Source organism: Thunnus albacares, chromosome 16 (genome assembly GCF_914725855.1).
Source record: "Thunnus albacares chromosome 16, fThuAlb1.1, whole genome shotgun sequence".
Lineage (NCBI taxonomy): Eukaryota > Metazoa > Chordata > Actinopteri > Scombriformes > Scombridae > Thunnus > Thunnus albacares.
Genome location: NC_058121.1, coordinates 15344893 through 15368496, shown reverse-complemented (window position 1 = coordinate 15368496; position 23604 = coordinate 15344893). Strand labels below are relative to the sequence as shown.

Below are 23604 nucleotides of genomic sequence, written 5' to 3'. Positions count from 1 at the left end.
TATGTCTCCAAATCAGTGATCTTTTGTTTTTTGTACAGAAACAGTGTATAAACTTGCCGACAGAATGAATCAATTAACCAATTAATGTTATCAAAAACGAGTCAAAAATGTCTAGGAGGCATGTTTTGAAAGTAAAAAGGATCCTTGGTGCTCTTTTGAGGGACCACATTGATAACTAATTAATTCATTTGTGTGGAGAGAAAAACTGACCTTCAAATAAAAGGGAGATTCCTATCAAATATCTGAAAATTACACACTTACAAATTGAAAACTCGCTCATTTCTGTCATCAATGCCAAATCATCAGCACATCATGAACCAATAAGAAAAGAAGATTTTGAAGCAGAGTTTTAATTTCCATAATATCAAACTAATTAAATTGTTCTGAAACACAATAAAAGTTAACATGGGTTAGACATGTCAAGATACTTATATTTTACACATTTTATAGCATTTTTAACTATTTTAGACAATCTTTGTGAGTAAAAAGGGGAAAGGAAGAGAGACAATGTTGAGTGAATGTTGTTGAGTGAATCTTTTTGGAATCCAATGACTTCTTGTTAGGCGCCATTATTTATGTTGTCTGTCACATCTATATTGTATGTTAGTATGACTTTAGCACCAATTTTGAGCTGTAAGAAAATTGTAATGGTGTGTTCATTACCATTCTTGCAGCATCTTGTTTGGGAATAACTTTGCTCTTGTTCTGTTGGTTACTAAAGCATGTAATTCTATCAATTCACCTGGAAGTTGGTTTACTTTAGCGGTATTGACTTTACTGACAATTTTGTTGTTTCCTGTAATCAAGAGAGCATTTTCTGGCAAACCAGGACTGTTTCTGGTGTGTATTCAGCTTTTCAAAAGTGTTATATGAATGTCTGTATATTTGCCTGTCCTTTTTATATTTAGTAAATCAGCATATTGTCAATCCTGACTATCACTGTAACAAATTGGCCACAATTTCACACATTGACCATACGCAGTCCAGCCATATACTAGATTTTGACCTAGTCTTGTTTTAGCTCTTGCTTCCCCCTTTAGCCCAAAGTAGCTTTGTATTACCCAAAAGTGTAAAGTCCAGGGAAGCTATTTATTTCACAATTATTATTTTGTTATTATAATTAATTATATTGTTATTTCTGTTTTCTTTTTCTCATTGTGAGCATCTGCAAATGTTAAATAACTTTCATATTTGCAGTCCTTAAAAAAAATAATAAATCAAAGAGTCCAGAATCCATGTATCTTCTTAGTGTCTTCTTAAAAAGTAACAAAAAAGTTAAAGTTTAAAACAAAAACATTTTCTATGTATTATATTTAGTATTTCTGCCATTGTAAACCAAACTCAAAATGGCGGCATGTTTTAGAACCATACCACAGAAAAAATGACGATCTGCCCACATACCCATTGTGAATGTTTGTTTTGCTGTAAGGATGCAGATCTGCTCTGTTGTGTCCCAGGGATCTTTCCCTCATCAATCATCTTCAGACTCTTCCTCTGCCTCCCGCAGCCAGGTGAAGAAGGCTCTGACAGACTTGAGGGCCACATCCTTACCCTGCTGCTCGGCAGGGTCTTTGCTCATCTCCCACTTGAAGAAAGCGTCCTCCGAGATGACGTCTTCATCAAACAGACAGTCAAAGTACATCCGGAGAAGGTCTGACAGACAGACAGGGAGAGAGAGAGAGAGAGAGAAAATATGCATTACATCAACACTCATCTTGTGTGTCGTGACTGCCTCTCTCTCTCTTTCAGTGTTTCCTTTCTGCAGCTCTACAGTCCCTTTCAAATAAAGACAAAATATGCCAAAATAACTCTTAGAGAATAAACATTCTAGTGACTTTCCAGAATGGCTTCAAAATTGTAATTTTGTTTTTCAAAGTGTTGGATTTTGAACCGAAGCACACATCTCTGAGCCATCTAATAACAACTTTAATTGAGAGCTACCTAAGAAATTATACTAAAGATTAAATATGAATTCCATTATAGACAATGGCATACTTTTGTGTTTGGCTCTTTTATGCTCACACTGCATAATAGCAAGTGAATCTGAGCTTGTAAACAAGTCACATGGACTCCAAAGTAGTTTGACAGAATTTTGATAACTTGTGATCCTGTAAGATTAAAGCCCTTGAAAACTTTCAAATCTTAAATCTTAATTTTCTCTGTAAGGTACTGTTCATTTAAGGTTTAACGTCATCAGAACTGAGTATGTGGGGTTTTGATCAGTACAGTAGCCAACTCCCTGTCCATATAACTACTTTACATGACCAAACCTAAATCAAGTAAATGTTAGCAAGAACCATAATATTGAGATTCAAAGTTCTGTTAACTGCTGTTTCAAAGGTCAAGAATGAATGAGCTTTAAATTTAAACTTTTAAGCCAGCATAACGCAAGAAGTTACTGACATGCTCAGAAAAGATGGAAATTTGAACATCTACAATTCCTGAGATTATATTACCAACATTAGTTTAAACTGATTAAAACATTAGTGATAAACAACTAAGGTATTGCTTGTAACCTCAACTTAATGTTCTCTGAAAAGAAATGTGGAAAAAGAAGATGTAAAGAAAAATGAATCTTTCACTGTGAGGAGGTAGGAGGAGCGAACTCTTAACGCATCACTTACTTGGAGGCTGATTGAGGGAGACTATCAGCGCCTGAAGTGCATAAAGTGCTTGCAGCTGTCTCTCAGTGTCTGATTTAAGGTATTTCATTAGTACAGGCGATCTCCTCTGGATGACGGCCGTGTCCACTCGACAGTTGGTCTTATCATCTGTGTAGTAAAGCAGGAGGCAGAGTGAGTGCACGCTGAGCTGCTTCGTTCAGTTCAGTAGTGTAAATATTGCGATCAATGGTGAGATTTTAGCAGCATAGAGAAGTCTCTCCTCCAGGTGGTGGAGTGCTTACCTTTCACTGCTCCCTTACAGACAGCTGTCATCAAAGCCCTCAGGAAGGGAGATGAGCTCATCTGAGATTCATCTAGATTTGCCTGGAAAATGCAGCACAGAGGATAAAACACAGACAATCTGTCAATTTCACATGGCTCAACACATCTTAGCAGTGATGCTACTGAAGAACAACATCATGGCATGGCATGCCTAAACTGTGGTGCAAAGACAGACCTTTGTATCATTTAGTATTTCTTGGATGATGTCCTCAAGACAAACACTTAAACGGGACATATCATGCATATTCCACGTCTATATTTATAATCTGGGGCTCAACTGGAATATCTCAGCATGATTTACATTTAAAAAACTATTAGTTATTTTATACTGGCCCTTTATGCAGCCCCTCAGTTCAGCTTCTATCTGAAAAAGGCCGTTTAAGTTCCTGTCTCTCTATAAGATGAGCCCACACTGTTTTGATTGGTTAGCTCCCAGAAGCTGCCCCTCAGCAGATTTCTGCCAGCTTCGGAGGCTACGTAAATAACCACAAAAAAGTGGTAGGATTTTACTTCTTTTTCCCATTCTTTACTTGAAATGGAAACTTCTCAAATACATCTGTACATGTCTGAGCTGAAATCTGATCCAAAATAAGCGAGTGGACAACATGAACAATCCGTTGAACAACCTTAGCAACAATCTTAGCTACAAAGACTACGGAGTGAGCAGCAGTTTGTGGGCATGCATGAACAATCTGACATCATCATGAGGAGGAACTAGAGGTAACTTTGCAAACAAAGCGCTTAGAGAAGGCTGAAGCCCTGGCTTTTGACATGCAGGGACCTTTTTTACGTACGTACACTTCACCTGAAAAAATTTCAGAGATTGCAGTTCAAGAGATTGCAGTTAATATCTCCATTATTTCCCATGTAAACACAAGAGTGGTTTAACCTTTCTCAACTTGGTACTGTGGCTCACCATGTAACCATGGCAACCACAGAAATGACTCCAAGGAAAACTATGCAGAAGCTTATTTTAGTGGTATAAGAGTTCCCTGAATTATACACCTCCTCACCAGCAGTGAAAAAATATATCAACCAACAAAAATGGCCTGAGAGCGACCTCAATTTCAGAGTTTGATTATCTCTGATCTGAGCCACTACAGTGTTTGTGGCCAATATTAGTTAGTTTAACTCCCCATATTAATATTCATATTCATAATTCATATTGAGTTATTCATAAATTATTCTTTTATCACATTGTTACTTCAACACTTTCTGCTGATTAGTGAATGCTACATGTAAATGAGCTGTATCAGAATTCTCTAAGTCATAAAAATAGGCTGCCTTGAGTTTTAGCCACTATCTTGCAGAGTTTGGATAATGGTTTGTCTTTGAGAAATGTCTGCATACATTTGTCACTTCTCATACCTCCACCCAGTCAAAGATCTGCTTGTCGCTGGCCATGTCCTCCAGGAGGAGTCTCTCCAGCTGGCGGCTCAGCTCCTCAGGAGACAAGATCCTTTTAGAGAGAGTCGTCTCAGGGCCGGAGCTGTCCGACAAAATGAACTGGAGTTTCTGTTTGTATCACAGATGTGATGAGGGAGTGACAAACGAGGGAAAGATGATTAAATGGACAACAGGAATGAGGAAAGGTTAGAATGTGCTCTTTATCAGCTTGTTGTGTTAAAGAAGTATTAAGAAAGCAGATGAATAGTGACTGAGTTTTCCTATAATACTGATATTTCTTGATTTGAAACCCTTCATCACCAACCTGTTGTGAGATGAAAGCCTGGACGTCTTCTCCCTCTGGGAGGAAGTCAGTCCAGTTGAGGCCAGATTCCCTCCACAGAGAACCCACCATAGTCCTATCGTTCTGTGGAGACAAGATGAGACAACGTCACACCTCACTTCTCTGAAATATCTTCATCCAGTTTCCAGCAGCGGGAAGGAAAATTTCAGCAGTGTAGACTGAATAGACTGTTTCCCAATTTACAGTGAAAACACATTACTTGATGAATAAATAAAAACTGTCCCTAGAAAGCATATTAATTTGTTACAAGTCACAAGGGCAAAATAACTTTTTACTGGGATGCACATTTAACACAACTGATTAATGTTAATAATAGTAGTGAATGAATAATCAAATCCTTTGTAGTGCTTAATAAAGTGTATTATTTTGTCCTTTCACTGGGCTTTAACATTCAAATAATACATGACCAAATATCTATCACAAAGTGAAAGAACAGAACAGTATTTCTTTAGAGGGCTGCACATTATATAACCCACAAAACAGTCAATTCTTAATCTTTTTAGACATTTAAGTGAATGATCTATCTATTAATTGTGCATGTCCCTAACTTTATAGATGATTATACACCACTGGCTTTGTAATGAGAGCAGGTAATATAAATGTGTGCAGAATGAATAAAAAAAACAATAAAAGGTCAAAGTGTTGCTTACCATTTGTTTGCATAGTATGTGCAATACTTCAGAAATTAAAATCCCAGCTTTTCCTACAGGAATCAAAGGTTTGCTTAATTCACTGTGAACAAACAGAAACGACAGAAATTAAATGCAAGTCTGCCCAAATATTTTTCATCATACAGAGGGATAGAAAAGACTAATTGCTCAAACAACTTTTATGCTACTTTTATGCTACTCATTCTCAGTGGGTGTTGTGCTCCCCCAGGGTTGTCCCTTGTCATCAATTCTGTTTGTGATTTTAATGTATAGAATGGGAGAGGAGAGTGTCCGGTTTGGGGACCTCAGGATTGCTTCTTTTCTTTTGCAGATCATGTGATTCTTTTGGCTTCAACACACCGTGACCTTCAGCTGGCAGAGGGACGGTTTGCAACCGAATGTGAAGTGGACGGGATGAGAGTCAGCACTTCCAAATCTAAGGCCATGATCCTCTGCCGGAAAAAGGTGGACTGTTCACTCTGGGTTGGGAATGAATTGTTGCCCAAAGTGAAGGAGTTCAAGTATCTCAGGGTCTTGTTCACAAGTGAGGGTAAGATGGAGCGTGAGGTTGACAGACAGATCAGTGCAGCATCAGCATTAATGTGGGTGTTGTACCAGACTGTTGTGGGGAAGACCTGACCAAGGAGACAAAGCTCACAATTTACCAGTCGGCCCCAACCCTCACCAATAGTCAAAAGTTTTGGGTAGTGACTGAAAGAATGAGATTGCAGATACAAGTGGCCAAAATGAGTTTCCTCTGGAGAATGTTTGGCCTCAGTCTTAGAGATAAGGTGAGGAGCTTGGACATCGAGGGTAGCTTGGAGTAGAGTCGCTGCTTCTTCTCATCAAAAGGAGCCAGCTGATGTGGTTTGGGCACCTGATTAGGATGCCTCCTTGATGCCTCCCTCTGGAGGTGTTCCAGAGATGTCCAACTGGCAGGACATCCCGGAGCAGACCCAGAACATGCTGGAGGGACTACATATCTCTTCTGCCCTGGGAACGCCTTGGGATCCCCCAGGAGGAGCTGGAGGGTGTTGCTGAGGTGAGGGATGTCTGGGTTTCCTTACTCAGTCTGATGCCACCGCGACCCGGTCCCGGATAAGTGAGAGAAAGTGGATGGATATATAGATGGATAGTTTGAAATTAATTCATCTTGGAAATGATCAGAAGAGAGAGGAAAATCATATTAACTAGAAAAACTGGGTCCAAAGGATGACAATTATGTGGCTTTTTTGATCAAATAAAAGTGGTTTGCTGGGGTGGTACACAAAGCAGTTTGAAAATTTCAGCTAGTTCAGCACTGAGGCTGTGCATACTGAGGTAATCAAAATACGACTGGCTGTTTTAGTGGCTAATTGAGCATCAAGTGAATGACTCAAGAGTAGACATCTCAGTACCTAAAGAGTTCTCTCATAGAGAAGCCCCCTTCTCTCAGGACAGGGCTGAGCAGCTCGGCCAGGTACAGCCAGATATGGGGAATGTCGATTTCCATATCGTTCACTTGCTCCAGCATGTCTGCAAACCTGAAAAAACAAACAATTATTAGTTAGGACATGTGAAAGTAAACTAACATGAAACATTAAGATTTATAATTTATTCACTTTGTAATTGTTTCTATTGTTACTATATGAATTTGTTACTGTGTTGATCCAAAATACCTTAGAAGAAAATGTGTTGCTATATGTTGCCAGGAGATTTATAGCACATTCCTGGGAGAGTGTTCGAGGGGATGGAGAAGACATCCTTTCCCCGAGTGTCCTGTTACCATTTGTGTTACCATTTCTGTTTCCATGGAAGGTAATACTGGTGTTAAACTCTGACCCTTGCTAGAACTCAAACTTTTCTGGCACATCCAGAGTTTGCTGTAGGTTGACTGCTTTTTGGATACACATTGGGAACCAACCCTCAAGGTTTCTTTGTTTCTGTGAATGCTATTAAAGAACTGCTGCACCCTTCCCTCCTTTGAGACAATTCCTTCTGACATCTGTGTTGGAAGGTAATGCCTCCATATATTGTCACAATATATTAATCGAATACATCAGTTTTTTGTGTATTATTTCATAATGTTGAGTGTTGAGTGTTTGCAGGCAGTTTCCATGACAGACACCACTAAAAAAATGAAGATATTATGGTTCCTGTGATACAGAAAGTCACAACTATACTCACACATATGAGTATCAGCATATATAAGGCCTCGAGCTGCTCAAACCACCTATAAGCAACTAATTTATAGGAAACAAAAAACCTGTGATTTCTGAAAGTCATTATTTAAATTCTTTGGGTTCTGAGCAAGAAATTGTAAGTCCCTGAAAAAAAGAAATCACCTCTTCATTTGTTTTATCTTTGCTCATTTATTTTTACTTTATACCTAACATGACTTCAAGTTTGAGTTGTGAAAGTTGTTATAGATTTGGATGAATGAACTGTACTGTTCAAGACCGTTGAGATGAGGTTGGGAAGGTCATAACTGAATAGTGGGTTGTTTTTTTAAGATTACAGAGTACAGTGTAGGGACCAAATAAGATTCAATTTTATAGTCCTTTTTATATACAAAAGTAACTGAATTTTAACAGAAAAACATCCCTGTTTCAAAAGGCTTATGTTTTCAAAATGCCCTGAATTTCCCAGAATTTGGTCTTTCCCCAGATTTCTTTACATTTCTTGACTATATTTTACAGAATATACATGAACTTTCAAAATATTATGTATTCTGATATTGGTTGGACAATATCAGCTTGGCCAAAATAATCTAAACAGCACTTGATTGATTGATTGATTGATGAATGAAACTGCATGCACCTTAATTGATTCCTAAATTTGAACAGCTGGAAACATGTTGGGCGTATGCCTTCAGCAAGAACATTTTAAAAGTCTTTGTTTTGACATGTTTTTGTGGTAAATCATAATTCTTTCACTCAAGTTACTCAGGTCATAATGAGGTTAAAAAGAATCACAAGCATCTCTTTTATGAATACAGTGTTTCAATCAGTATTCCAACTATAAAAACACAGAAGTTACATTTACAAAAAGCAGGCATGACTGTGATGTGCCAAAATGGTGACAATCAGCTCCATGTTTATAGAAACTGATTATTTTCATGTAAGGCAGAGAACAGCATGCAGGTGAACTGACCCTTCGTAGAACTGGGGTTTGGGCAGGATTCTCTGCTGCACCAGCTGAAGGAGGAGCTGACCCATGTGGTCCCGTGTGATCTGACTACGCTCCAGGGTCCATACCACCCCAATGCGCACAAAGATGTGCAACTGAGAGCCCAAGTTGAGCTCATCCACACACTGGATAGCCTCCTACAGAAAACAAAGAAATATGATCAAGACTGGAAACTAGAGAAACAAAAAGGGGAATACATACACAGTCCTTTATTGAATGCATTTTAAAAAAAGACAAATGCTAATGTTTGATAGAAGTAATTTCTGTTGGCCAAGTTAATAATCAATTATCCATTCATCATTAAACGCTACCAATGCCTGCTGCTTGGCGATCATCCCACATCCACAAAACTCATTCACAGCATAGCCTGCAGGCAGACTGATCTGCTCCGCGCTGGGACGCAAGCCTGCACACCACTGGACTCAACATGGCTGCAACTCTGGATTCAGCAGAACGGCCTTATCTTTGCCACAACGCTTCAAACAAAGTAGGCATGAACCTCAACTGTTTTTGATCAAGAGTTGATGTCGGATCAGAAATAAGAAATTATTATTTCTTAGAGAGGTTAATGTCCCAAAGCCCCTTCATTTTGTTATGACTTCAGATCATGTACTTCACTATCGTCCACTGAGTTTAGGTTCATATTATCATTTAAAGATCTTTTATTCACTCGTTTTGATTATTTTCTGTATCATGTATTCTTCAGACATTTTGCTATTAATAAATGTCTCTTTTATTATTAAGAAGTTGTCTGTTTGTGTCCTTTGAGAAGCAGAAGACAAGTAGTCAATGTTATTGAAGAGAGTTCAATTTCAGATGTAAGACTGACTAATCAAACATGTTTTTCCCTTCAGTCAAGAAAGGTGGTGCCCTGAATTTAACAAGTGACAAATTGTAAAATAAATGTAGTGTAAACCCCTACAATATGCATTCAAACGTTTGCACCTAAAATCATGGATCTTAGACGCCATGAGTCTCATTTACTGTTGATTTTCACGTGAATCTCAGTACCTTGTAATCATTTATGTGGAGGAACTCGTCAATGATGGACTTGGACTTCCTCTCTATCTCCTCCTCAGACAGGGCAGGTCTGTGTCGTGTCTGTACCACTGGCCCAGGTTTCACTGTCAATGTAAAACAACAGTCACAACAGTGTCTGTCTCAGGTCTGTGTGAGTCTGTCTTCTCTGATTTACTGATATTTACATTCACTGGAGTCAAACTACTGTGAAAGAGGCTGTCAGAATGACATTTCTGACTAAGACTGCCATACTTGATGAAATACTATAGGTCAGCTAACAGAGAGGGGGCAAAGGGCTTCCTGTCTGCTGTTGGGCACAATAGCGTGTCTGCAGGCTACAGGCACAGGTAGTCTGCTCATATGCCTGCAGGCTCCCTGAGTCATTGTAGCTGTGCTGATGTGACGCTAAGAGGAGGATTTAGACTACAGGCCTGACCTGGACGTCTTTTGCTGTTCTTGGATAACAGCTGCTGGCACACTTTTCTTTGCTCCCCTTGCTCTTCAATCTTCACCTCCTTGTGAGTCTTCTTGATAGTTTCAGGCCCTGATGAAAATTTCGGGCCCTGATCGACTCCTTTGGACACCCAGTTGTGCTGTGGAAAGAGAACCACAATGACCTGAATCAAATAGCAGTGTCAGATTCAGAGGTTTCAAACTGATTCTTTTTTTTGATTTAATGGTAACTTTAATATCTTGAGAGTATAAGCAGATTTTATTATACCAGATACATCTGTTCAGAAATAAAATAAGCTGTCGATCACAGAAGAATATTCTAAATTCAAGGAATGCACTGATACTGACAGACAAACATGTTAACATCATGTCTTGATCCTTCGTTTTTGCTACACTTCCACACAGCTGAATATGCTGGTTTTGTTTTTGAACAGAGAGAACCCTGCACTGCCTAAGTAGCCTTGCTGATCTTAATATAAAATTTGCACTACAGGGCTCGAATCTTTGTTTTTACGTTTTTTGTTAGTGGGAGACAGTGACATTGGTTCAAACAGCTTGTGTTAGGTAAGAGTTAGGATGGAAATCACATTTAATCAGTGCAGATGTTTCTCTATGAGAAAAGCCTGATATTATAGTTGTCATATTAAGTCATTTGCTGCTTGTTTATTTCTCTTTCTTGTGAGTCCATGTATTTGTTTCTGAGCCCAGTAAAGATTCATGTGCTCCCACAGTCTACTACTGAAGACATTGTATATGTAAACACATAAATTCAAAGTATCATCTGATCTTAATTTATTTTTGTTTTTTAAATAAATCAGAAGCATTTGACATTAATCTTGCCTACAATATAATTGTGTGATCTATGTACTAAGATTCAAGTTCCAAAGTCAGTAGCCAAATAAATAAATATGTAACAATACACTGTTCTGTAACGGTACAGGATTGAACAGAATCATCTAGAATTAATGGCTGAGATATTAAGTTCAGAGGACATGCATTTGTTTGTTTTCTTGAAAATCATATTTCATGGCAGTTGTGTGGTTGCTTACTAATATTGCCAGGAAATCGTAAATCAAACTACACCCACACAGTCCAGAGGAAGAAGATTAGCTTTGTTTTTGAGAGTTTAACTCTTAATAAATAATACAACATGATGTTTCCCCCCCCCCCCCCCAAACTGTAACTTTGTTAATTATTTAGTCAGGTAAATTTAATCTTATAGAAGAATATTGAAGTTTTCATGGGATTTAAAAGGCAATTAGCTCCTCTGTCATCAAGCACACACAAGTAGTGTACAGTATGTGCCTCAGGTCCAGGTTTGCCTCTGTCCTAACTTATATTTTCCCACTGAGTTTTTTCTCCCACCAGTCTCTCTAAAAAGGTGTTCAAATTCAATAACAAGAGCAGTAGTAGATATCCATTTAGCAGATAATGACCAGAATACCCAATATCTTGTTCCAGAGGGTCAGAAAGATCAATGAAACAAACCTCTGTGGGGAAAATATATTGTGGACCAGAGATAGCCTGAACACAGGGCTGGACTTTGGACTCAGCTGTGTGACTGTGCAGATAAAACAAATATCATATGCATGAACAACCACACACTCACCAATCTCAGGTCTATGACGTCCTGTACCATTGACTTAATCTGAGGTGATATCTTCCTCTCCTTGACAATTTTCTTCATCTGATTGAAATACTGATCCATTCGAGGCTGACGAGAGAATGAAAGAGAGGGTTAATTTGAGACATTTATACAATAGCAAAAATAATTCAGTGCCACTGGCCTGAAAAGTATGGTGAAGACAACTTTGATATCATGTTTGAAGGCCTACAGTTTGATGACTTTACTGAAGTCAATTGTCTTTTCCAGGACAGTGGCTGGACTGCGGCCCTTGTGGAAGCAGGGATAGCATCTCATGGAACAGCAGAATCATTTCTAGTGGCTTCAGCATCACCAGGACACATCAGTTGCATACGATAACAGCAAGCAGTCTATATAAGCTTCTTCAGACAGCTTACACTGATTACTGCAATGAAACAGCTGGTAACTCCAAGGAAACGTCCAGCTTTGAAACTTGGTGTGATAAGCCTTTTTCACACATACGTCCTGGTAAATTACTGGGATAACCTTTCAGGCATCACTAGTGATTTTCACTATTCACACCTGCAGCTACATTCAGGAACATTTAAGTGTTGCACCTTCTCACACATGTCATGGCAATGGCAGAATAGATGGGGAAAAGAGGGAGGGGGGCAGGGATCAGGGGGTGTAGGTCAGGTTAGGTAGTGTGCATAGCAAGTGTGGTCGAGAGAGAGAGAGCGGGTGTGTGACGGGGGCTGCTAGACCGGAACATACAGAGTATGAAGTAGCAGTATAATGTTAGCTGTGAACCTCAATGCAATGTGTGTATAGTTTTGGCTATTTGTTAATGAATAAATGCTCCTACTGTAGCTACATTTAGAGATGTTTCTGGTGGAGTGGCATGTCCACCAGTTAATCGGCAGGAGTGATGAGTGAATTTTAAATCCTTAAGTACAAACCAGTTTGCTGTCTCTTTTCCACGGATCTGACACCACGCATCTCCATTCTCTGTATGCCTGCTCACCAAAACTTTGCTCTGCTCCATAAGAGTAGTAGTGATGTTATGGATATGATTTAGATTGTGATATTAAAGATAGAATAATAATGTTAAATGGAACATGATGCTGTGATATTGTCACACCGAGCACAGACTTTTAAAAGGGAGCTGTTACTTGAATAGAGGAGACATTGCTATTTTTGTGTTGTGTTTAATTATTCAAATAAAATGTTCACAGTCTTTTGTAAAAGTTTGCTCATGTAACTAACTGTATTGCTTCCATAAAGCCATATCAATTATTCAAAGCTATTATTCAAATTTTAAATAATCAGCTTGAGCATGGCTTAGGGTCTGACGGAGCTTTGAGGAAACGATATGGCTTTATGAAAGCAACAGTCATGTGAGTAAACACTTACAAAAGACTGTGAACATTTTATTTAGAATATTTAAACACAACACAAAAAAGCAATGTCTCTTCTATTCAGCGGAGTCTGCCATTCTGGCATTTTCCCTGAAATGTTACTAGGTGCGAAATTGGCGGTACAGATTTCCCTGAGTATCGATCCCTGCTCCCATTCACACATGACCCCATGCAGGAAATGTTCCTGAACATTTCAGGGATAGACTGCATGTGTCAAAGTGGCTATAGTTGCAAAAAGCAGGTGCCCAGTTTCAGTTCTGGCAGCTAGTATTGTCAATGGCTGAGCTGATATCATACTTCTTTGCAAGCAACAAGGTGAACTATGCACGATGGCTTCCAATCCACCTGAGAGATACGCTGACCCTGAAGGAGAAACATTCTCGGGCGACCCAGGAGTTCCGTAGTGGAAAATTTGTTGTTCACAAATCATATGGTGAGTTCTCAGTGATGGTAAAAATATAGAAGAACTTTACTGCTAGTGAAATGCAAACAATAGTTTCAGAAGTAGAGGCCAGAAAAGGCAGATTTGTCAGGTAAACATATCATTAGCGGAAACGGTTTGGAGCCAATTGTAAATCCTGTATACAGCATGCAAAAAGTAGGTAAATGTGTAGATCTGTGAAACTGATCTAAATAAATCTCTGCTGCTATGCCAGGTTTGCATTGTGTTTTATCTCTGTCCACAACAGGCCATGATGTACTGAAAGCAGAATGCCCCTCCCTGTGCCACTACTGAACTGTCAGGCTGTGAGGAAACTGAACAGGCTGCTAGTTGACCAGCTGCATATATCACAGCCAGATCTGATGGGGAAATTAATTGGTGTCACATTCCAATATGGAAATTCCGATATATAAGCTATAGTCATCTAAAAGTGGGAGCAGAACAATTGTAATCTATTATTTTCATTACATTTATGATGATTATTAAGGGATTATAGTGTCTTAGCTATTAAATTTATGATTAATAAAATAAATTGTGTATTATCTGCAATTTCACACTTTTAAGTGTTTAGACCCAGTCATTTAAAAAAAAAATCTAATATACTGTTTACATTGAATAAATATTGACTATGTCATTTTTTAAGACTGGGATATTTATGATTTGTGCGTGTACATGGTCTAAGGCAGTTCCAAATTTTGAGTAAGAAGCAGCCATCTTTAAAAATGGCAGCCATTTTGAAATTTACATGGCCAATGGGATTTTTCAAAAGAATGACCCAAGAGGTACACTCTTTGGTGCTTCCTTACAGATTTGAAAGTTTTTTGTTTATCTGCCATACTAATGAGTTAATCTACTACAATAACTTTTTATGTTTGTAAACAGTGTAAATATCCTTTAGCAGCAAACAGAAAAGAAACAAAACTAAATGGATTTGATAGGTCTTTTTTTCCTGCTCAGAGGCCTTTTATTTTGCAGGGTGACTGGTAGTAGATAAGGATCAAACCACACAACACAGTACAGCAAAGAGAGCGCAGAGAGGCTCTCCGGTCAACTGTCTCTCCTCTCCTTGAGGACTCTCACTGTGTTCAGCTGGGAGTCACTGATGTCTACAGGAGACCCAGTTATAGAAGGAATCAGCTGAGTCATCAGCTGATGTAGTTGATGGAGCTGAGCTTGACTGGCCTTCCTGAAGTAATGCAATTAGTTGTTTGATCTATAAGATGTCAGAAAATGGTGAGAAATGTTGATCACTGTTTCCCAAAGCCCAAGGTGCAACCTCATATGTTGTCCCGACCAACAGTCTACAACCCAAAGATATTCAGTTAATTACTCTCGAGGACTCAAGAAACCTGATTCAAATTTTAAAAATATGCATTAAAAAAAGATTTTCACTTCATTTATATACCAGAGACTTCAGGCACCTTGTTTTGGAGGCTGTCTGAGCCACTACAACCTCAAAATTGCAATTCCAGCGGTGCCCATTCTGATTCAATAAGTGTGCAGACCTTGATACAGCAATTTTCTCACAAGTTACGCTCACACACAAACCTAGAATATTAGAAAACATTAACTGCTCCTGTCACTTCATAAAGCGACTTTTTTTTTCTGACTCACCTTGGCCTTCTCGTGGTCGAGGTCCTTGCCGATGGTGGTGAGCAGCGTACACAGGCACTCCAAAGACTCCTCGTGTTGGTCCTTCAGCAGCTTCACCACAGAATCGTGCATGATGGCCTCCGTCAACATCTTGAGCTTGAAAAGTTCACCAATTAACTTAATGTTGCCGATGGAACGCCTTTGGGCCTCATCTTTGGCCTCCTCCAGCTCCTCCTGAAGCTGCTTGTGTTCCCTTGACTGAGGGAGACAGAAGAAATGCCGCTATGTTACTTCTTATTTACAAAAATGCTCTACAAGAGGTGATCCAGAGTTTAGAGTTTCAGTCTCTATAGGATCACCCGTACTCAAAATATTTTGGAACAGTACAGAATCAGGTGTCACATTTGAGTAATTTGTAGGCCACATACCAATGCAGCAGAGTCCAGCTCTTTCTGCTTCCTCTCAAACATCACTTCAAACTCCTTCTGGCAGCAGTTTAGCAGCAGCTTGCGAAAGTTCACATAAGTGCCAGGTTGGTCTGTCCTAGGCACTTTGAGCTGTACATGAACAGTAGACATAATGGACATTATAAAGAAACAGAAGTATAAAGATGAGTTAAGTGATGAACTAAAACCTTTATGTTAAATGCTGAACAGTTGAATCAAAAATGTTTGTCTCACATTCTTTTTAAAAGTATCTTAGTAAGTATATGGATTTTTAATAAATACTGACCCATTTGTAAAGATTATTTAGAGTTAAGTGATTTTTATGTATCACTAAACCAACAAATGTACCAACAAACTCCAAGTAGGGCAAAAGCAGCCTTGTCTTCCTCTCCTACTGCTGAAGATAGTAGGTGTATAGGTGCAAGATTTTTTTTCTTGCAAGTCATTGGTTTGGAATTCTGAAATTTTGAACCTTTTTAATTATTATTGTGCCACAATATGAAGGACTATGGTCCATTTACCATATGTCTTTTCCATATGGTAAATGGACCATAGTTGAAGTAAGCATTAGTCATATTTTTCCCCCACCTTCTTCCAGAAAAGTCAAATTATTTATATCAGCCTTACAACAACCTTATAAACACAAGCCTTATTATTTACCTTAAATTTTACACACTCTTCAATTCTTATCAGTACAATGACTGTTTAGTGTCAGTGCTTACCCCCATGAGGCAGCGGCACATGTTTGCATAAGCCACAGAGAAGCTGGGCTCACTGGTGGCCTTCTCAAAGATAAGGTCAATGACTCCTTTAAGCCTCTCTTCTGTGTTGATGGTCAGGTTGCTCATCTGCGTCATAAGCTGGCTGAAATTCTGAGGCATTAGCTTGTCCAGGATGCTGCGTACCTTCCTGAAGAGCTCCTGAGGGGAATTGATCAGAAAAATTAGAGGTCATCAATCACATCAATCAGTCAGCCTATTTGGAGACTGAAAATCTAACTCTGTTGAAGGACTGGCTATTGTTTTTGATTGTTTGTTTTGTTTTTTGTTTTTGATAAAGAATACCACTTCTTATTCAACTTTTATGGAAGGAGTACTTTTAATCACAACTGTCTGTTAATTATGTAAAGTAGGTTGATTGACTTGGTTAGAATTTCCAACAATTTAAAGCTCTTCAATCAAGAGGATTTTGAAATTAGTCTGGTTATGATAGCTGATGCTTTTTAATATTCCTTGATGTATCTTTTGTGCCTTTTGCCTGTGTGCATGTGTGTATCTTTTTGGTCCTACCTGTGTTTTCTGCACCTCTCGGTCCTCTGGGCTGGGCTCTCTCTTTATGCCAGATTTCTGGGCATTTTTATACTTTTTCAGCTGAACATCATTGTTCACATGACATGCAATGAAAGAAGAAGTCACCATGATTACACGGTTTTCTTTAAATCTGTCGACATTACATATTGTCCTGATCAGAAGGGGGGAGGGGCACCGTATGCAGGTCCAACAGCATCAACAGTGTTTTTGTAATTACTCACAATTCCAGAAGAGGGAGACAAAAGTCCCACACTGAAGCTTTAAGCTCAAACTGGGGTAACCCTCATGACATCATCAGGGTTATTTTTTTAAACTGTGGAAATCCCCTTCCAAAGCCAGAACAAAGATAATATACCGTTTTTTAAAGGCTGAATAGTACTTTACATGAAAACTAAACTGAACATCTTGTGTAAAATCAATGGAGTGCCCCTTTTAGGCAAACTAAACCAAATAGAAAACAGGGAAAACCTGCATGATGACTGACAATGCTCAGTGCAAGGTTAACATGTTACTGGCTACAGACATGAAAACATAAAAGTTACAGATATAGACTAAAATTTACCTATACTGAAATACGAAAAACAAACTAAATATGAAAGAGTCAAGGAAAAATAAAAAACATCATGATAAAAAAAAATTCAAACTGGTAAAATAAGGCAGTTCAAGGCCTTGTCTTGTTGTTTGACCTCTGCAGTAATGCAGAATGTTTATTTGGATTATTTTATCCTCACTGATCCAGCTGGATTATAGTAGTCCATAATCATGATCTAACTGCACTCTGACCTTTTTTGAAAATGGATTTTCAGATATGAAATTTATCTGTTTCTCTGTAGGAAGATCAAACAAAGGTCTTGAAAATGTACCATACAGGTAAATGCCCCGGACCTTTTCAGATGTTTGATGCTTGATTCTAGCAGTCACACCAAGCAGCCCAATAATCCCTCACCACTTCCACATCCCAGCTGTGTTTCCCAGAGCTAAAGCCTTCATATCCAAGAACAATCAAGTCGGATTGTCCCTCTGGGTTGTAAGGGAGTTGCTGAGCCTTCATTCTGGATGTCAAATGAGTCAAATTCTTTGATAGAGTAAAAGGTTTGCCACTTTTATTTGGATCCAGAGTTGCAGGACCCTGCCACCACTGGCTTTTTGAACAGTATTTTGAAATTCTTTGTGTTCTTTTTTGTGATATTTGAGTATAGGTTGGTGTGTGTTGTTGATTGCATTTATTTACTGCTTGCTGTAAAACAAATTGCCCCTTGGGGAAATAAAGATTAACTTGACCTTACCTTGACCTTGATCTTACCTTGACAGGAGCTGAATGGAAAAAAATGAGAATGCTTTTACTGAATAAGTAATTTACCAGTAATTACACTGCAGATTTGAATGTCAAAATATGGCAAGGTGGAAACAGCAATACATTACTCACTGTACTGTATTATATTCCTCATCTTCCCCCAGACTGTGAACTGCAGGTTCTCCAGGTGTTTGGCCTTATCGATCAGGGCTCCTGATGGAGTCTCTGGTTCTGGCAGGTTGCACTGGGATCTGAAAAAATATTAGGTAGCCAAGGATCACCAGTGAAATATTCTGAAACACTATACTGATAGCATTTATGTTTGAGCAATGCACTCATGATATAGCAAATAATTAAATCTAAGGAGGTAAATTAATTAAGATAAATCAATTTATTACTTTTACTTTGTTGCTAATGATATGCTATGCTCACCAGACACCATGATTTTTTTTTTTTTTTATCAGTATAGGCTATTATAGGCCAGTGAATAAACATGCCACATTTGAGCATATTTTAGTTTTGTTTTGCAATTCATATATAAGACAATAGTTTACAGAGCAGCAAGAGATTGGATTTTTTCCTGTTGTGAGCTGACATTTGCCTCCCATCACAACCACTGACAGTCTCAGACCAACATTTCAATTCAAAGACTTGAAATCAAAAACGGACTCTTAATTCAGTATGAAAAATGTCCTCTAGGGTACCAGCACAAAGGAGAAAACACACCAAAGTTCCGTAATGACTGTCTAGTTATATGTAAATCAGGATGAAAATGCCCTATAGAGGGCCTCTATATGTGACAATCTGGAATGAAGTGCCCTCATGGTGCCCTTTCAGTGGAAGAAAATATGATTGTGCCCTGTAAAGAACCCCCAAAAATGAGAAAATATGATGCACCCTTTAAATGAAGAAGATGTAATGCAGTGCCCTATGATGCTGTTGTAATGGAGTGAGATGGAGGTTCTGTATTGGTGCCCTTCTAAGAAAAAGAAAAAGAAAAAGAAGAAAGAAAGAAAAAGGAAAAAGTGCAATGTAGATTCCCCTAAGTCTAACATACTGAAGTGCAGAATTGGTTACCCTTTCAATGAAAAAAGGTGCCCTATAGGATGCACTGTATGGGAGAAAAACATTCTGAAGTGGGGGCCAGTGATAATGACTAATACTAATGTATCAGGTGCCCTTTATATTTTTTCACCCCTGCCCCTGAGACAGCCTGAGTCTGCCACTGGTCTAATATGTCTTCAGAAGTGTACATGAAGCCACTTACCGCTCCATAGAGGATTTGGCATTCTATTAAATGAAGAGAAAACACAATAACAAATCAATACATCTAATTTTGCTAGATGTTTAACATTTAGATCTGGATATCGATTGACACAAGTGATCACTAATTACCAGCAATAATGAGATGTCTTCTTCTTTCATTTCTTGCTCCATGGTTTTGATTTTGTCTGAGAGTGAGGAGGACTCTGCAGTCAGATTTACAATCCTGATCCTCATTGCCTCACTCTTGAGTGTCGCCTCTTTCCTCACAGCATCAATCCTTGCAGCCTCTTCTGCCCGCAGGAACTGGTACAGCTTTTGAAACTCCTTTTTTATCGCCTTCTCAGTCTGCTGGGCCTGGAGCTGACGAGAGACACTTTTCTGACTAAAGCAGACTACATGATATGTTACTAGCTATCGCTGTAAACATCATGTTTGTGACTTACTGTGATGTGGCTGGCCATTTTATCACACTTGAGTTTTTCTGTTTCAAATGACCCCTGTTTGCTTTTTAAATGCATCAGCTGAACCTTCAGTTTGGTCTATAAGAAAAACAAGAATAACAATAATCATTCCTAAAATTATAAAAGCTACCAAACCCAGAACCTCAGTTGCTATATTAAACTAATATAGTTAACACAAATTAACTATATTTACTTGCTTACCCTATGGTCCTCTGTTGCTTCATTGATGGGAACACAGTTATGTTTCTTATGTTTTTTTGCATCCCTACAGATCACACAGATGAGCTCTTGATCATCCTGACAGAAGAGCTGGAGTTTCTCTCTGTGCAGACTGCAGAACTCTTTAGATCCTGTCGTAGCTCTCTGACTCCTCTCTTGTCTCAAGGTGTCAGAAAGATTTCTCAGTGCCAGATTACGTGGAGGCTGAGCCATTGGAAATATTTCCTTACAGACCGGGCACTTCTGAAGTCTATTCTGTCCCCACCACTCCTGAAGACAGTACTTGCAGAAGCTGTGACCACACAACAAGACTACAGGATCCTTAAATATGTCACAGCACACAGGACAGGAGCAATCCACTTCAGATGGTGATTCATTGGCAGCCATTTTGTCCTTATCTTCTGTGGTTCTGTTCCTGCTTGTATGAACTCTGAGACAGACAATTTACTTAAACTTTCGCAGATTCAGGCGCAGACAGCGCCCCCCTTCAGTAATTTAGTCGCAGTTGTATCAATAAACACCCTTGAAATGTCAGTATATACACATACATACGCTCCATTGTTTCCCTAATTACTTGTTATTGGTACATTAACACGAGCAGCTTTTGGTGCTGACTTGTAGTCACTTCTTCCTGCTTTCTGTGTAAAAAGGGAGGAGCTTTTTACTTTTCTTATCTCTGAAGGTTTGCCCTGCCCTGTGACACATTCATCTGGCCAAAGAATAAGGAAAGAAATATTCCTGCTTCTCAGATATTTTTCTCAGTACTTTTACTCAGATGTTTCGTGAATAAAAAAGACTAGACTAATGGAACAGTAGTATTAATCCATACTCAAGAAACTAATTGCACTTGAATTTCACCTGTAGACACTGCAGAGCTCAAAGGGGTGGACACAAATCAGGGTACAGGGTCACTTTTAGTGTAGGTTCAGAACTTAAATGAAAATTTTAATCCAGTGATAAATACACACAGATTTTAAAGAAATTGTACTTACTAAAGTAAGTGCTGTAAATTCAGAAAGTGCCAACATCCCTAAAAATATGTCCAACAGGGTAACAAACATGAGCGGTGAGACAATCAGACAGGTTGTAAACAAGTAGGCAGTTTAGCCACACAGACTGTGACTGTTATTGACTTTGAACCAGTCAGTTAATCTACTAGCATGTTTACTGCCGGCTGCACACTCATCACTGAACTGCTGTTGTGCAGTTTGGATAATAGTTTTGAGGATCACTTTCATACTGTGCATTCACAGATTTTGTTGGCTGCTCATCTTTGTTCACATAATCTAGAAAATTAAAAGAATATTTGACACACAGCTGTAAAGTGGTGTTTTAGCATAAAAAAGTCATTGGAAGAAACTGTTGCTGCTGAAATGTTTATCCAGTTAAATGCAATAACAGCAATTACAATTGTACTATATCTACTACAGCTGCATGTTATTGTTAATGAGGTTTGGAGAAGGAGTCTTACAGGTAACATACAACAGTCTTCAGTACACAAACATACAAGCATGCACATGCTATAAATCCCAGAATCCACCAGATAATTTCAGATCCTGCTATTCAACCCTTGTAAGACATCTCTTTAATACCTGGTGTTGGGAACGGATGCCAGAGCAGGTGGAAACATAAAACAACAATAAAAATCCTGCAGGAGTAAACGGGTTCAGGAACACCAACAAAATTAATCTTACAATCTTGTTGACACAGCATTGAGTGCAAGGCTACTCTTGATAGAAGAACATAATATCAGATGTTTCTGAGGAAATAACCTTTGAAGGGGTACTATCATGTAAGAGCAAAGTAATTTGTTCAGTCAACAAATCCGTGAGATGAGTGTAACCATTGTTACGATGTAATAACAGAGCACAGGTAAGTAATAGTCAATAGTAATAACTGGACCAGTAACAGAAGACACTACGCTTTTAAGAGCCAGTATTTTTAACATCAATAACGACACAGACAACAATGGTTCGAATGTTTGTGGCCACTTGTTATTTCAAGCTGAAAGGTCAACATGTAATACAACAGCTTTTTGGAAAGAACAATGTATGGAAAATAACAAACTAAAATAATAAAGCCGGCAAAATAAAAAATAAAAGATACCCTTTGTTCCCAAAGTTAGTCCATATTGCGTTGGGGCCCTTTTCCGACCAAATGTCAGTGTATCACTGTTTATTTTAGTCCTACCGCACAGCACCTGAGAAAGGAGAAACCAATGAACCCTGCACGCATCTCAGGTTCAATACCAGTGGTTCGGTTCGGCTCTCCACCCAGTTCACACTGGGAATCTCTGGGTCTAGGGATCTGAAGCCTTGCAGGAGTCCGGCAGGAAGTACTGGCTGTGTCCCCTTTTTCTTTATGGTATCACCAAAAACCTGACCTAGAGACAGGCCAGATGAGATCCAAATATCTCATTACATTCATACCGTCTGCATAAATCATGTTCATTTTCTAATCTCACATGAATTATTACCAATTAATAATAATATTTTGTATTAATTAGTTCAAATCATGTTCTCAAAAAGGTTTAGTTGTACAACAAAAATAGATCTTTAGTTTCAAGTGTTCATTTGTAGTTGTGTAACAATAAATACATTCAAAGTGCTTCTTATAATCATATTCAAATACACATTAATAACCATTTACAAATACTCAAAATTATGTGGTTACATAAGTAACTGACAAAAGTACATTTTACAAAAATAAAATAAAATACCATGGAGTACCCCTTTAATTTGGTCAAAATTACATCAAATGCAGTAAACATTAATAGTAACTTGAGGCATTAAGGCTTAACGTGCTTAAGTGACTCTCCTTGCACCGGTAACAGTGAGAGATTGCACTAAATATTAACCTCTTTAATTACCATAAACATAAAATAAACATAAATTGCACACCAAATAATCATGCCAGCTGAGTGGCTAGGCTCAAGTTAACACACTATTAGCATCACAAAACACAGTCTCAGATAGAGCACTATTAGCACCTTTTAATGGCTATCAGCGCCAATTAACATAAATATCAGCTACCTTACAGTCATCTTAACAGGTTTTATAGTGTTTTCACTCACTACTGAGTCAAAGTATGAATGAGCTTTACAGCATTTCACCTCGGCAGACCCGCGAAAATCATCCGGCCTCTCACGCTGCTTTACAATCTTAAATGTAACAGTGTGGCGGTCAGCAACTGTTTAACATCATCAAGAATTAATATTACTTCGTTCAGAAGATAATTTTTAGTTCTTACCTACGGATGGCAAAATATTTTATTTTCTCTATGTCCCAACAGCACTCTAGGTAGCCAGCGTGGGTTGTTCATTGATGTATTGTAAGAGCTTGATACCGGACTAAAAACGGCGCCCATTCAGTCCTATAGGAATTGCTCACCTGGCGCATACGCCAAAAAAGTTTCTAGCTTCCGGGTTTGCTTCCGCGTTGTGCGGCCCACTGAATATGCGCAGTAGTGTTACCCCCGCTGGCCCCGCCCGCGAGCTCCCGCTTGGCCCATAGATTTTATATTGTGATGACGTTACGTATTTTTAAATCGCTTTTCTCGGCTCGAGGAAAGTTTTACAAACATAA

At 38.7% G+C, this 23604-nt stretch overlaps 1 protein-coding gene across 1 annotated transcript; it reads right to left on the bottom strand.

The window, feature by feature from the left end:
* Nucleotides 1-23604, bottom strand: LOC122999675 (eukaryotic translation initiation factor 4 gamma 3-like). Its single transcript, XM_044376799.1, has 23 exons — nt 23270-23604; nt 23094-23180; nt 20003-22403; nt 19784-19879; nt 19470-19700; nt 19342-19364; nt 18207-18325; nt 18084-18094; nt 16760-16840; nt 16193-16390; nt 15453-15581; nt 15046-15282; nt 11596-11700; nt 9970-10126; nt 9525-9637; nt 8478-8650; nt 6743-6868; nt 5346-5427; nt 4657-4758; nt 4314-4460; nt 2906-2987; nt 2625-2771; nt 1-1653 (listed from the first exon to the last, which is right to left on the bottom strand). The coding sequence occupies exons 3-23, from the start codon at nt 20405-20407 to the stop codon at nt 1472-1474; spliced, it is 2946 nt and encodes a 981-aa protein (XP_044232734.1). The 5' UTR covers nt 20408-22403; nt 23094-23180; nt 23270-23604; the 3' UTR covers nt 1-1471.

Coding starts and splice junctions, on each gene's coding strand:
- LOC122999675 (XM_044376799.1), bottom strand. CDS start 20,407: ATGGCTGCCAATGAATCACCATCTGAAGTGGATTGCTCCTGTCCTGTG. Junction 16,391..16,759: donor GAGAGGTGCAGAAAACACAG/GTAGGACCAAAA, acceptor AATTCCCCTCAG/GAGCTCTTCAGGAAGGTACG. Junction 6,869..8,477: donor AAACCCCAGTTCTACGAAGG/GTCAGTTCACCT, acceptor TTGTTTTTTCAG/GTTTGCAGACATGCTGGAGC.